The sequence below is a fragment of the Stenella coeruleoalba genome, assembly GCF_951394435.1.
Source record: "Stenella coeruleoalba genome assembly, chromosome: 11".
NCBI classification, from domain to species: Eukaryota; Metazoa; Chordata; class Mammalia; order Artiodactyla; family Delphinidae; genus Stenella; species Stenella coeruleoalba.
The window spans coordinates 78620066-78635122 of NC_137157.1; the positions used below are offsets into that span (position 1 = coordinate 78620066).

Consider the following 15057-nt stretch of genomic DNA (forward strand, 5'->3'; position numbering starts at 1 on the left):
TCTAAACAATGTTGCAGTCTTAAGAATCCTGTCCTATTTCTCCAACACATCTCTTTAGGGGAATTATGGAGGACACACATCTGGGAAAAGCCTTGACAACGATGTTTTAAATATCTTTTAGTTTTATAGCATATCTGGGACTCGACAAAGAAAAGCACAGAATAAGGGGGGGAAAGGCAGTATAAGGAAGCTTTCCGTACTTCAGCATGCTTAACTAATCGCTTCTCTGCAGATTAGATTTATCTTTCAACCAATAAACATTCTGTGGTGCCTATTCTGTTCAGTATCACACAATTTGTCATTTATCGACTCACCAATTACTCCATGTGTTAACAACCAGCCCAATTAATTCATAAACTCTATGAGAATCGGAGTCAATGCTTTATATTACTAGGGGTTGGCAAACTTTTTCGTAGGGGTCCAGGTAGTATATTTTAGGCTTTTTGGGCCATATGGTCTCAGTCACAATTACTCAATTCTGCTCTTGTAGCACGCAAGTAGCCATAGATAATATGCAAACAAATGGATGTAGCTGTGTTCCAATAAAACTTTATTAAAAAATAGGCAGCAAGCTGAATTTGGTCCATTAGTCATGTTTGGCAAATCCCTGCTTTATCCCACAGTACCTTTTATAGTGCTGGACAGGTAGCTGGCCTCAGTAAATACATCTTGCTTGACAGAGTCAAGGGCATTGAAAAAGGAAATGCAGGAAATGGGAAGGGAAGTGGCATTAATTCTGAGTTCTCTAAGGGGACATATCCACATTCCCTCTGCTGCTAACCTGGATTATACCTCTTCCTCTTTGAAATCAGATTCTACAGCTACAGGGAATATTACTTCTACTGATTTAAGGAAATCATATTAGGAAAAGGAAAAAAAATCTGACAAGAAATTCAAATTGATGAGGGAGCATAAACTTGCTCAGTGTAGTATCTTTTCCCTTGCAAGTAGAAAACAGTCATTTGTATATAAGGTAGGAAACTCCAATGGGGAAAAAAAAGGCCCTATTCGTAAAAGAATGCATCATAGAAATCCAAATATGGGTGGTCCAACCAAGCAAAAGTGGTTGGCAGTGGGATTTAAAAAACAAGATTAACACAAGATGTTAAGTCCTGAAATCCATCTAGTCACAAACATGTGTGTTTTTAATGACATTCAGAGCCATTTCCATAAAATGAAAGAACAGAGGTTAATTTATTTCATTGAAAACATTATGAAAAATCTTAGAATTCCCTAGAACTAAGAACCTTTTATTATTTTCTCATGGCTGAAAATCATGTTCATCTGCCAGTGACAAGTAATGCTCATGGTTAGGTGGAGATAGAAGACTGATAGCAGCATAAGATGACAGCAAGGGACCACAGTACCATTTTTTTTTTTCAACATAAAATTGACATATGAGATGCGGACACAGTGAAGGGGCTCTTCATAAAACAAAGTTAACAAAATAAGTACAGGTTTTTCTCAGACCCTACTGAATAGAACAATTATTTCAGTAAGAGGAATCACCCCAGGCTCAGTCCTTGCTGTGACTGCCACTCTCATTTATTCAGAAAATATTTACTGAATACCTACAAAATACTGGGCACTGGGGTACGTATTGGAACATACAGCTTTTTTTCTTTTAAAGTGCATCATTATTCTTTGGGGGAAACACACAACAGCATTTAAAACAGTAAAATAGTTTCAGTTACTGTTATGTGCTAGGGGAAAAAAATAAGTGCTAGGGAAAAAAACTAAGGCATGGCAGCTCCTGGGAGGAACGTGTGGTGTGATTTTAGCTAAAATGGCTAAGAGATAGCCTTTAGGAAAACTTTGGAAGATTTCAAGTTTGGTAATGTGATGATCAGATTTATGCTTTGAGAAGACAGATCACGAGATGCTGGATGGACAATACACTGCAGTGGAGAAGCGGGGGCATAAGAACAGAAGCAAGTAGTCCTGGTAAAGGTGATAGTGGCCTGGTCTTATGACATAGTAGTGGAGACTGAGGAGATATTCTAAGCCATATTTGACCTGCCGAAAGATGAAATTAGCTTGGGCTAGAGAGGATGCAATGGAGAGGTGGTAAAAAGTTGATGAATTCAGTATTAATTTGGAGTATGTTTGTCAGTCTTGTTGGAAGACTATGTGAGTTGTGGAAAGAGGATGACTTCCAGGATTTAGGTTTGAGTGACTGTGCCATTTACTGAGATAAGAAAGACTTCTGAAGGGGAAAACCTGGCAGGGAATGGGTGGCAGAAATCAAGAATTCTGCTTTAGACATAAGCCTTTCTCACCAGCCCATGCCCTAAGGTCGACTTCACAAGAGAGGCAGTCTGGGTATTGTGTTCCTCCTGGGAAAAAATAATTATGTTGTAGCCAAAGGATTATGCACATAACAGAGGTTCAATAAATACACGGTAAGTGAATTTATGAAACAAGTCATTATCCAACCAGTTTTCAAAGTCTAATTATGTGAACAGAATTAGCAAGTTAGTTAAGAAGCATGACAGGCTTTCACAGAAACGATTTATTTGCATTTCTTACCTAAAAACCAGCTTCTTCACCCTCTCAGATTTCAAGGTTCGACCCTGGGTGGCTATACTCCCTTCTACACTGGTACACTCCCTGCTGGTATAACTGTATTCTCAAGGAATAAAAGTGCAAGAATGAGTATTGATGCATTGCTACAGTTTGCAAAACTATTACCAGTCCAGAAACAGAAGAAGAGTTCTTTGATCAAGACATAGATTTTACAACTAAGTGAAAATAATACTCTTTCACCAAACGTTTTGGACTAAAACTAGCCTTGAAACAAGAGAATACTATATTAATGTCTATAAGAAGCAGAAATTCTGTAACTGGGCGCTTTGGAGCCTTCCTCTTTTTCCTTTCTTGTTCCCATAATCATCAGTTTTGAAAAGCAATCCAAGTATTTTTATTTGGATAATACCTAGTTACTTATCTTTTTATATTGTGTATAGCCTATAAATAGCTCTTTATATATCATGTATGTTTAATTATATGGTAATTATCTATAAATTCTTATTTTTTAAAGAGAACTTAATAAAATAAAATGATATAAGTCACTCATGTCATGATCCAGAACTAAGGTCTATTAAACTGTGATATATATTATACAATACATCTACCTAGAGACTAGTACTCTCTTGTTGCTTGAAGGCAATAAATAGCCCTCCGTCTTATAAGATGACACACGCACCTCCACCCTTGCAATCCTTCCACTAAGATTTATACCTCTCGTCTTCAAGACCTGGCCCCCAGACTAATGCCATCTATCGAACTACATCATAATCCACCCTGGGAAGTGAGGTGCCTGCTAAGGAAAGAAAGGGACTATATCGCAAAGGCCCTGTAGGACCCAGCCAACATGTACCAGCAGGAGGCAGGAGACTATGTACGAGACAGTGCTGGATCAAGAAGAGACAGAATATAAGTTTGGATAAGGGAGAGTTTATTGACATGAGGGCATTCTCGCACAGGATTTAATACCCTAGCAAGACTACATGAGATGACACTGAGACACTGCTACGACGGCTCTTGGAAGCATACAGAAAGCAATGGCAGGAATGCCACAACCTACGGCTGACAGCAGAAGTCCTATCACAGACTACACCACCCAGAAGCTGCTGGCCTAATAGTGATGGAATGATCTGTTGAAGGCACAGTTGAGACTCCACCTTACAAATGATATCCTATAATCCATTCTCTAGGATATAGAATACACCCTAGATCAACAAACATTATAAGGACCTGTGTTCCCAGGAAGTAGAATTCATAGTTCCCAGAACCAAGAGGTGGCAGTAAAAGTGGCCCTACTTATCATCATTGTTAATAATTGACTTGGAGACTTTGTGCTTCCCATTCCAGCAAACTCTAGGCTTTAGAGGTCCTGATTTTCTGTTGCTATCCCAACAAAGGACACAGTATAAGTCCCATTAAACTTTAAGCTGGTACTGCCACCTGGTCACTTCGGGCTCCTCAGGCCAAAAAACTGTACGCAAGGAAAGAAGGCAGGGGTTATTGATCCTGATCAGCAAGAAGAGATAGAGCTGCTACACAATGGGGTAAGGTAAGACTATGTCTGACACCTGGGTGATCCAGGAGGGCAATTCTTGGAACTGCCTTGCCTCATTTTACCTGTAAATAGACAAGTTCAGCAGCCATAGCCCGAGAAACACATGGCAACAGAGCCTTAGAGGTCTTATGACTGTGGATCTGGGTTATCTCATCAGGTAAGCCCCCGGAACAGCAGAGTTCAGTCAAGGGTAGAGAAATCTAGAAAAAGGAGTGGAGGAGGGAGATGAGAATCACTTGTAGCCTTGAGACCAGGTGAAGAAGTAGGAATTACAGCTCTTCCCACCAACTTTCCTTTTTTGTTTCCCCACAAAAGAAAATCAGAAGACCAAACAGAATCCTGGAGGAACTGTTACAAGAACCTATATAAAGGAAATAGACTTGAGTAGTGAAAGGAATGGACGGTAGACCACCACCCAGAGTCTACTTTCAGGACTAATTCCCATAGTTGCTGGGAATGTTGGTGGCTGGTGGGGCTCAGCTAAATCCCTCTCCAGGAATTGCTACCTTGACCAAGGTCATGCCCTCTCTCTGAGAGCCTCCCATATTCAATGACTGGTCTTTGCAGGGGTATAAAGGCCCAGATACCTTGCCTCAAGGTGATTCAACTGTAAAGGGCCAGCCCAGTTCCAGGGCTCTATGGGATTAGCTGAAGCCCTTATGCAACTGCATTGCAACTCCTCCCTTTGCCCAAACCTACTTCTTTCTCCCCACATAGAAGCTGGTTCTAAAAGAATTCTCCAATTTCCTGCACACAAATCTCAATCTCAAAGTTGCCTTTGGGGGACATACGACTTAAGACAAACTGGTAAGGCTACACTGTATTGGCTGATTATTAGATCTGGAAATGGCATAAAAACATGAAATCCTAGAGCTGGAAGAGACCAGGAAGACCATCCTGTTTAGTGGTAAGCACTTTTTTTGCTCCCAAAGATAAGTTCAGAAAAGTGGTGGCAGGGTAGGAAGACAAAGGAAAAACATTCAAAATAATTTTTATAAGTTCCTTGGAAAAATATCTTTATGACTTTAGGGTACTTATTTTAGTAAACAGAAGAATGTCATTGAGAAAATCAGTAGTGCTTTTGGAGACTGGTTTTGGTGCCACAACTAGGGTGCTACTGCATCCACTAGGTAGAGGCCAGGGATGCCACTAAACATCCAATGGCTATACTACCCCCAACAACAATTAATTATCAGGACCAAAATGCCAACAGTGCCAATGTTGAGAAATCCTGGTTTAGAGGTCACCAAGTATAGTACACTCATCATCTCACTTCATTCTTGGGATTAGGGGGGATTACTGGCATCGCTTCATTACTGATGGCGAAATAGAAGGAAAGTGACTTTGCAAAGGTCAAAAAGAAAGCTACCAGTAAAAACGGGTCTAGTAGTTCATTCCATTTTATGCAATTTTTTCTGGCCCGGATGGCTATCACTATATAAATGGAGAACACTGGATACTTTTTACTTCCCTTAATCTCTTCCTTACAAATCAAGCCTATTTATAAAGCTTGATCTGCAGGCTCAAGACAGTTATTCGCTGATAACTTCAAACCCTTCATTATATTAAGAAGCTAAACCTTGAATTTCCATCAGAGAAAAAAAGTCATTTGCAAATACATGCATTGTACATTTACATAACATTTATTCCCAAAGTTTGATTCTAATAAAGCACCTCTACATTGTACAGAACTACTGGTGGATTTAATATACTTATATATAGCATTTGCTAAATATCTTTTTTGCTTGTCTTTTACCCCTGAGAGACAGGCTCAGTAAGTACTCTCACCATTGGTAATACACAGATCTGTCTACAGGGAGCACGGAGTCTAGTGGTCGGGAGTATTCCTCTGGAGTACCAATTCTGCCATTTTCTAGTGGTATAACCTGAGACAAGTTACCTAAACTTTCTCAAAGCTTAAGTTTTCTTACCTGTAGAATAGTAACTGACTACGAGGCCTGTTACAAGGTGAAATGCAATGACTAATAAACCATACACACTGAATAAATGGTAGCTGTAGTGAGTATCTATTGCTTTTTGGCTTTCAGCATCTATCACTCCTTTTTAATGGCAACTTGAATTTCATTTGGGTATTAATTCTTTCCCATTGGATATAGTCTGATGGACTGTAATTAGGAATCTTGCCCTCTCCTAGCCAGAGGGCAGGTATGTCACCCAAACTAATCCAATCAGATGCTCCCTCCCTGGAATTTATACACTGTGTGGAGAAACAAAAAGAATACAGTTAGTTTTGTCCACACCTAGTAATGGTAGTCTGCCCAGTTATTGTTGTTGTTGTGTTTTAATTGTGACACCATTATTAATGCTGCTGCCTCTGAATTTCCAAAGATGACTTGCTTCTTTTGCCCATTTCCAAGTCGAATGTACAGCCTTCCAACAATTCTGCAAGCCTTGGATATCCTTTCAACAAAATCCCTTATCCTAATGTTAGCCTGATGCAGTTGTATTGCTTGTAACCAAAAGAACCCTACAGGTATACAGGTGCTGTATCTCACACCAGCACCAAACAGCTAATCTAATTAATATGTTATTAAATTAGGTACAAATAAGATTAATGACTTCTCTCTGCCTTCAGAAATAATGTCTAATCATTGATTTGCCTTTTGGTTTTAGCCCTAATACATATCCACACACAGTAAAATCTACATAGGAATTGAAGACTGTTTACCTAAAAGAAAATTTTCCTGTGGAGCAAAGGTGCTGTTTAAGCAGTCATCTCTGTTTGCTCTCTGCTGGAGCACTTCTTGGTAGGACTTCAAGAAATACAAGGCAAATGAAAAGAAACTGCGTTTCTGATTGATGTCCGATTGCCTGGTCCACAATTCTATAGGCTCACCTGAGATCTTAAATAAGAATCTTTTCAGATACAGAGGCTTTCATTATTTTTGGCTTTCCTTCTGTGTCTTGGATGTGGTTGCTCTTTGGGTATAGCTCTGGGTCAGACTCTGTGTGGTAAATCTGAATGTGCAATTACTGGCATCAGGGTTGGAGGGGAGAACTGCAGCAGTAGTGTAACGGCATGTTTCTTAAACAAGGAAAGAAATGAATAATCACTTTGGTTTTTGCTTTACAGATGCTTTGATCCATTTCATTTTTCACTGTGGGAAGATAGAATGGCAATTCTCTGAGTTAACTTTAGCGTTCACTTCCCAGAATAACTCTTTCAAGGCCACGGAATATTATGCCTCCGTCAGCTGGGCTGCCATATGAAGAAGCCAGTAAGATGGCATTTCAGTGCGGGGCACAAAAATACTTTCTTTCCCATAACTTGGTATATAAAATTCAGTGCTCCATTAGCTTCCCACATCCCAGATCAGACGGTTCTAAAGGCAAACACAGTAATTCTTCCAGCAGGGAAATTTGGAAAAACTAAATACATACATAAGAAGGTCAAAGACTCCAAAGACTCCGAAGATTCTTGCTGAATCATTATGCCAAATGTCAGATTTTTGTTAAAAAATATGAGAAAAGCCCATTAGCAGATGCTGCAAGGGGTAACTGTTCTTATTTTCAGTATTACTGAAGCAGCTTTTACCAGTTATGATGATGCCTGTAGTTAGGCTGTTCTATGGCACCACTGCCCATCTGTCATCTTGTAGCAAGTTTCTAAACAGAAATGGCAACTCCAAAAGGATCTCTACAGATTAAGTTATAACTATAGAGAAGCTGTTCTTGTGCCAAACTTAAGTCAGTTACCTGCCAGACAGGGTAATTTTTCCTGACCTATAAATGATGAGTGAAAGATATGCAAAAGAATCTTTTAAGTGACATATGCATTTCATTGCATATCATTTAATAATTGGTTCAAAACTTTCCTGGAAAAAAAAAAACTTATCGATGGCATAGAAATACTTAGTGATTATATAATTTATCCCTTTTCCTAGGAAATATTTTACCCCCTTGTGGTAAGGAAGCAGTTGATTTAGGGTGGTCTTTTGATTATTCTTTCTTCTTAGTTGTCTACCCCCCTTTCTCAACCCACTAGCTGGCAATTCTACGTTTTGTGAGAAGTATAAGGACCCTGGTTGCAAGGGATTTCATCATATTATGGATTATCATGTACTGAACACATAATAGAACTCATCAAAGATTTTTTCAATTCCTAAAGTGACATTTTCAACATAATTTCTTATGGTAATAAACTTATTCATAATAAAATTCAAGTGTCATCAATTACTTCAGCAGGTACTTTTTAAACCATAATCTAATTTTACAATTTATAGCCTAGCTGAAAACATGCTATGAGATTTAGGATACATGGATTTCAGCCATAAAAGTAGAGTAAATGTTCTTCAGCGTGTGGCACCTATTCATGCTTTCACTTCCCCCAAGGGGACCAGAAGAATGAGTTATCTCAGTGACTACCATTCTTCCCTACATGAAACCCTACTAGCTCCTTCTCACCAGAGACAAACTGGATGCTAACTACTTTTATTAAACTGCATGATTTTAAGCTTTCCTCCTTTTAAAGAGATTGTTATCTTTCAGTTCAAACACAATTAAGCTATACTCACTGCATTATATACTTTACTATTTTGAGAATTTTCCTTTTCCTTATTTTAAATCAGAGATTACTGTATTGTAGCTAAGAAAACAGGCGATGATATCATACTTTAAAAAAATATGATTTCTTTGAAATAATGCTGGATGTCAATCCTTTACAGGAATTGGCCCTCCATCATAATGCTGACAAATGATATCCAGTTCAGGTGACTAGTTTTTGTCTGAATAAAGCATTTCTGTGGTGTTAACTTGTTGGAAAGACATGCAAAATTACTGCAATGGCTTATCCTTGATGATAGTTTAAGGTCTTTAAATAACGGGGAAAGCCCGAAGAAGCCTACTATTGACTGATGGACTATTGAATATATTTAAATATAGGGACCTATGGAATTCTGCCTTCATTTAAGAAAAATGGACAGAAGAATGCCAAGTTTTTTGTTAATTCATAGATGATGACAAGGAAAATAATTAAAAATACTTTCCTAAAATAGTTAAGGCAACTTATATATTTAAAAGTAGTTGAGTCAATACAAACTTCATTTTAGGGGCCTTCAGTGTCTACACGGTACTCAGACAAGTAACATCATTCTGATCCTAAACTGTGTGTTCATATCGTTGATGTCACTGTGGCTTGATGCTGTTTTTCCTTCACTTTTTTTACTTCAACCTCAAACATTCTCATCAGTCTGAAGTGTATTCAGCTGTGTGTAACAGAAATTTGACAAACAGTGGCTTAAATAAGAGTTTATTATTTAATGTACCACAGCCTCTAGGGGTAAGCAGTGCAGAGCTGGTAAGCTGGTAAGTCCAGAAACCAGACTATTTTCTTACATGGGTATCTTCAGCATATATTTTTGCCCTTTTGTTATAAGATGGCTATTGCACCTTCAGGCATTAGCCTGTGCTTGACACAGGAAAGAAGAGGAAGGACAGGCAAAATACATACTTGCAAAAGCAGTCTGACCCTTTTTACTAGGAAAACAGTAGCTTTCTTAGAAGTCTCACGCGATAGACTCTTTTTGGCACCTCAGTGCCTAGAACGAGGTTATGTGGTCATTCAAGGCTGCAGAGGAGTTTGAGGAGTTGTGTGCTTGTAACAAACTATTAATGTGCTACCTTTAATAACCCTGGCAGGGCTTCCCTGGTGGCGCAGTGGTTGAGAGTCCACATGCCGATGCAGGGGACACGGGTTCGTGCCCCGGTCTGGGAAGATCCCACATGCCGCGGAGCGGCTGGGCCCGTGAGCCATGGCCGTTGAGCCTGTGCGTCCGGAGCTTGTGCTCCGCAACCGGAGAGGCCACAACAGTGAGGGGCCCGTGTACTGCAAAAAAAAAAAATAACCCTGGCATTCTGTTAGTAGGCAGAAGGGGAGACTTTTTATTATATAGGGAATTAGCACTGTTTGCCACAGTTCTTTAAGGCTAGATGAAGAACTACGGTCTCTACGTAGTCTTTTCTGTTACATTTCAGTCTTTCTTGACGTTCCCTTTTCTGAATGCTCAGAGCAATGACAGGCTGAGTTAAGTATTACAACAATCATGTACTGACTCATATAATGCACTAATTTTTAAATATATCTTTTGACTGATCATTTCATAAGTCCTTGAAAATGAGGTCAAATTTCGTATTACTTTTGTATCATATAAATATGATACTTGACTTATTGATGAATTTACTCATGAATTTCATCTCGATCCTATTTTCTAGAAAAGTAAATGACAGTCTATCATTGTTGCTTTAAAAGTTATTTCATTTGCAACAGCATGGATGAACTTGGAGGGCATTATGCTAAGTGAAATAAGTCAAAGAAAAATACTGTGTGATATCACTTATACGTGGAATCTAAAAAAATACAACAAACTAGTGAATCAAAAAAAAAAAAAGCAGACTCACAGACATATAGAACAAACTAGTGGTTACCAGTAGGGAGACAGGAGAGGAGAAGGGGCAAGACAGAAGCAGGGGATTAAGAGGTACAAATTACTATGTATTAAATAAATAAGCTACAAGGGTATATTGTACAACACAGGGAATATAGCCAATATTTTATAATAACTATTACTGGAATATAACCTTTAAAATTGTGAATCACTATGCTGAACACCTGAAATTTATACATCAACTATACCTCAATTAAAAAGAAATTTCATTCTTGACCACTCCACAAGCAATCTATTCTCTGAAATGCTTTAAGTCTTACTGACTCTACTCTTCCCTAAGCTTATAGCTTTTCTATCAGTGTTACAATGGTAAAACAAAACAAATGCAACAAATACTGTTCTGTGTTACACTGAAGCTCTTAGGGAGTGAAGTATATTTTAAAATAACTTTAAATCTAGCATTAAAATAACTGTGGTGTAAATCAATTATGACATCTATTTTACAACTCTTTCTATCTTGATTCTCCCTCTCAAACACTGTCTTCCAATTAGGAGAAATGAGAATACAGACTGAATAGTTAACTTTCTCAACAAATGTATGAAAGTGCTTCCCTCACTACACTGTCCTGTTAAAAAAGTCTTTATGGGAATCTTTTCCTAGATATGAGTGTGGAGAAAACCACTGGTCTAAAATAGAAACATTTTACCCCTAAGAAATGCCTTTTTATTAATTTATGAACACATATTATATTTTTCTACTAATATGCTATGCGTATTATGAAATACATATATTTTTTTAAAAAGTGAGACTAAGGCAATTGAATAATGCTTCATTGTATTTGAAAATCTTGGTTTAGTACATTGCAATACAGCAATTTGGCTCTAGATACTGTCTATTTTTGCACTTGGTTTTAAGGGCTGTCATAGCTGAAAAAGATGCCTCAAAATGGTATGTGGGTCAAATCTGAAACAGTGTATAGTTAACTGTACTTACTAAATCAAGATTCTCATTTTTCAATTTCACCCACAGGTTCAGTTTAGTAAAATTTTGAAAAGACTGAATTGAGTATTAGATGACACTAAAAACCTGTGAGAAAGTCATAGTATTTCCCTGTTCTGTTTGGTATTTTCAGGAGGAGGCCGGGTCATGTAGGGCCCTGCAACGACTCTGGCTTTTATTGAGTGAGATGAAGCTGTTTCAAGGTTTTATGCAGAGAAGTGACTAATATGACTTAAGTTTCAAAAAATGACTTTGCCTACTGTGTTAAGAATAGACTTTGGAGGGCAAGAGTAGAAGTAAAGATACCAATTAGGAGGCTTTTGTAGAAGTCCAGGCAAAAGACGATAGTGGCTTGGACAGTGGTGATAGCAATTGAGGTGGTCAGAATCTGGATATGTTCTAAGATAGATTTCCCTATGTACTGGGCATAGGGAGAGAGAAGTAATTCCTGAAGTTTAAGCTTAGACATTATCCTGGGAAGGGTTCTCTGATCCACGAAGATTTCATTCAGTCCCCATTTCATGGGCTCCTACAGCTCCCTGTTCCTCTTCCATCACAGCACTATCCCATGTGTGGCAATTTCCTGTTTTGTTCCCCCATATCTTTACTAGACTATAAGCCTTGAAAGTGTAGGGACCATGTCTATCTTGTTTGTAGTATATACTTAAAATTTTCTTGGTATACAATTGTGTAAAACCTTACTTCTTATTTTTCAACAGTGCCATATCACCAATTCTATAAAAATAGTTCATGATCACTTAGATTTTACTATTAACCACTGTAATTAGATAACAGTATATTCTTCAGAAAATGGTGGTAGCTCTTGAATGATTATAGCAAAGGCATTTAATATTTTTCATAACCAAGGGCATGAAAAAGTTTTAAGAACCTGAAGTTATATATGAGAATTGCTATGACTGGTTTCATTTGAATGTGAGATTGGCCAGACCATATACCTTAAGACACTAATAGGTTGAGCGTAAAAGTAAAACAACTACAGCTTCAGAAATGGGGGTTGGGAACATTCCTGCGATGATTGTTGATAATGCAGTTCAAATTTCTATAAACAGGTCTATTCTGACATCTTTTGTTAAGTTTTCGTTTGGTTTGGTACAGTATGTACATACTCTGAGACAAAGTTCTTGAAACAGAACTTTAAAAGCCCAAAGTAAATGAACAGCATGGCTTTTCATGACTCAAAACTTGGTAATGGCATCAATTAATTTTGCTCTTCACCACACCCTGTGTGCTTGCTATGTATGAGCCTAACAAAAAGGGACAAACTCTTTATCATTAAAACTATTTTTGATAGGGCCCTGAAGCAAAGAAGATACAGTATCTACAGTGAGCAGAACTCTCATGAGCTATTGGGTATAATACATTCCATGTAAAAATCCCTTTGCATATCTTTAATGCTGTTTCTGTTTGGAAGGAAATTAAATGTATACTTAGCCAGTGGTGTCCATCCCTTAAGAAGTTTCTCAAGGTGGTGAGAAACTTGGTGAGCTTACTATTACATTCAGGGATTGGTTTTCAGCTGCTGAGGTACAAACCCTGGATTTACCAAAATGCTAAGCATAGATCCTTTTCTCAAGAGAAGACTTGGAGTACCTTAAATTCACAAGGCTGACTATAAAAACATCCCCCAGGTGGCCTAGTACACACAGAATCTGAGCAAATGGAGTTGGATTACATACATGTTTAATGGCATTCCTTCATTCATGAAACAAAATTTATTGAACATCTGCTATGTGCCGGCTTATTCTAGACACTGAGAACACGAAATAGACAAAGTCCTTCCTCTCTCAGAGTTTATATTTTAGTCGGGGAGATAGATAATTAGCAAGAAATTTATCTGTTTTACTTACTGATGTATCCTACTTGGAGTACTGCCTGGTACATGTTAAGTATCTGAGAATAGTTCTTGATTGAATGAATAATGTAAACTATTAACACAGTTTCAGATAACATGCGCTAAGAAGAAAATAAAACAGGGTAGGGATATGATGAAGTACGCTTTGAAAGAGGGTGGCTAACCTAGGTTGGGTGGTGTGGTATATTAAATTATTGTCTGGCAAATATTCATCCATTCTTTCTCTCCACCTCCATGGGAGAAATAGATTTTTCCACTCCATCGATGTTGAACTTGACTGTGCAACATGCTTGGCCTCATGGTGAGTGAAATGTCCTTCACTGCCTTTTGACTATGTGGGCTTGGCCGTATGACTTGCTTTGGCCAACAAGATGCCAGAAATACGACAAAATCAGAAACTTCCAGTGTTTATTAAAGTGTTTTGGGCTTCCCCTCTTGTACTTCTACCACTGACATGAGAAGAACACGTCTTGGATGGCCCATCTTAGATCCCTTCTGAGTTTTGGAAACTCTGTTCAAGTGGTTTAATTTCTTTTACTAAATTCAGGGCTTTGATGCTACTTGCACTAATCTCTTGACAACTGATGTGGGAGTCATTTTGGGTAAGAGAGGTGAAAGGAAGGGATTTGTACTATGAAAGTACCCAATAAAAAAAAGGTAGATGTAAAACTTCTTCTTTTTTTTTTATTAACAGGATTTTTAGTAATTTAACCACTAAAATAAACAAAGAGCAGAAGGAGAGCATGTTTGTTTAGTCCCGTGGCTAAGCTCCACCCTAGACAAGATATTTTCATTTTCAACACATGATACACAAGAAAAGGAAAATGTGAACCACAGGAATGGAATAAATATTGAGGACAAAAGCAAAGTGTTGAATATATTATAGTCACAGCAAATCTTAAATGAATAAGCACTCTACGCTATAAAGGAAAAACTAAGCAACAAAGTTATTTCATATGCCAAATGTCCCCACTGATGAATTAAAAGCAGATATTAAAATTCTTGTAAAATGGCAAAGAGACTATGATGAATATTTTCCTGGTACAAGGTAATAATCACATTATACATGCAAAAAATATGAAAATATGAAAAACCACCATGGTAACAGGACAGGAATAGTGGGATTATTTAATAAATCAATCCCAATGTACACTGAATGCTGGATATAGAATTTATCCTAAAATATTGTACTTCAAATCAAATGCTGAGAAAGTCATCTACTTTGGAAAACATCTGGAAAAGACTCAAATGAAATGGAGGGATCTAACTTTGAAACTTACTAGTATAATAATGTTCTGACTGGCAGCCAGGTTTTGAACATAATCTTCTGTAACAACCCAGAAGCTCAAAGAATGACAGAAGTGACAAGGACCAGTGAAAATAGACACAACAAAACCTATATATAATACTTATTACATAGTACAGAACTGAAGCCTCTCCTTTTCAGGCTTAGAATATGTGACTTGATTTGATAAGTAGTACTTTGCTGTCCAGTTTCTCACCATTTTCTTTAGTTTTATACTTAAAATCAGAGTCGTAAAAAAAATAGCAGAGGCCATGGATAACAGGTCTGGTTGCAAGAAAATGGAGAGGAGGGTAGAAGAAAGAGACCCACTTGTCAGAGTGTGGAGTAAATATAGAGAACAAAGTGCCAAGGACACAGAGGCCACTAACTTGATCTAGGTGAATTCAGTAGAAA

At 37.9% G+C, this 15057-nt stretch overlaps 1 protein-coding gene across 9 annotated transcripts in view; it reads right to left on the reverse strand.

Annotated features, from left to right (window-relative positions):
* CCDC91 (coiled-coil domain containing 91) overlaps positions 1-15057 on the reverse strand; it is a gene marked incomplete at its 3' end in the record, with an annotated part of 371630 nt that overhangs the window by 24587 nt on the left and 331986 nt on the right. For 5 of the 9 annotated variants that reach the window (XM_079937340.1, XM_079937341.1, XM_079937344.1 and 2 more), the window contains one exon: positions 4144-4281. The exons of 3 other annotated variants lie outside the window; for them this stretch is intronic. In XM_079937340.1, the coding sequence (XP_079793466.1) occupies positions 4144-4281 (138 nt within the window). Of the gene's footprint in view, positions 1-4134; positions 4282-15057 lie in introns of those variants that run through there. One more of the 9 variants, XM_079937343.1, reaches the window with a different exon arrangement.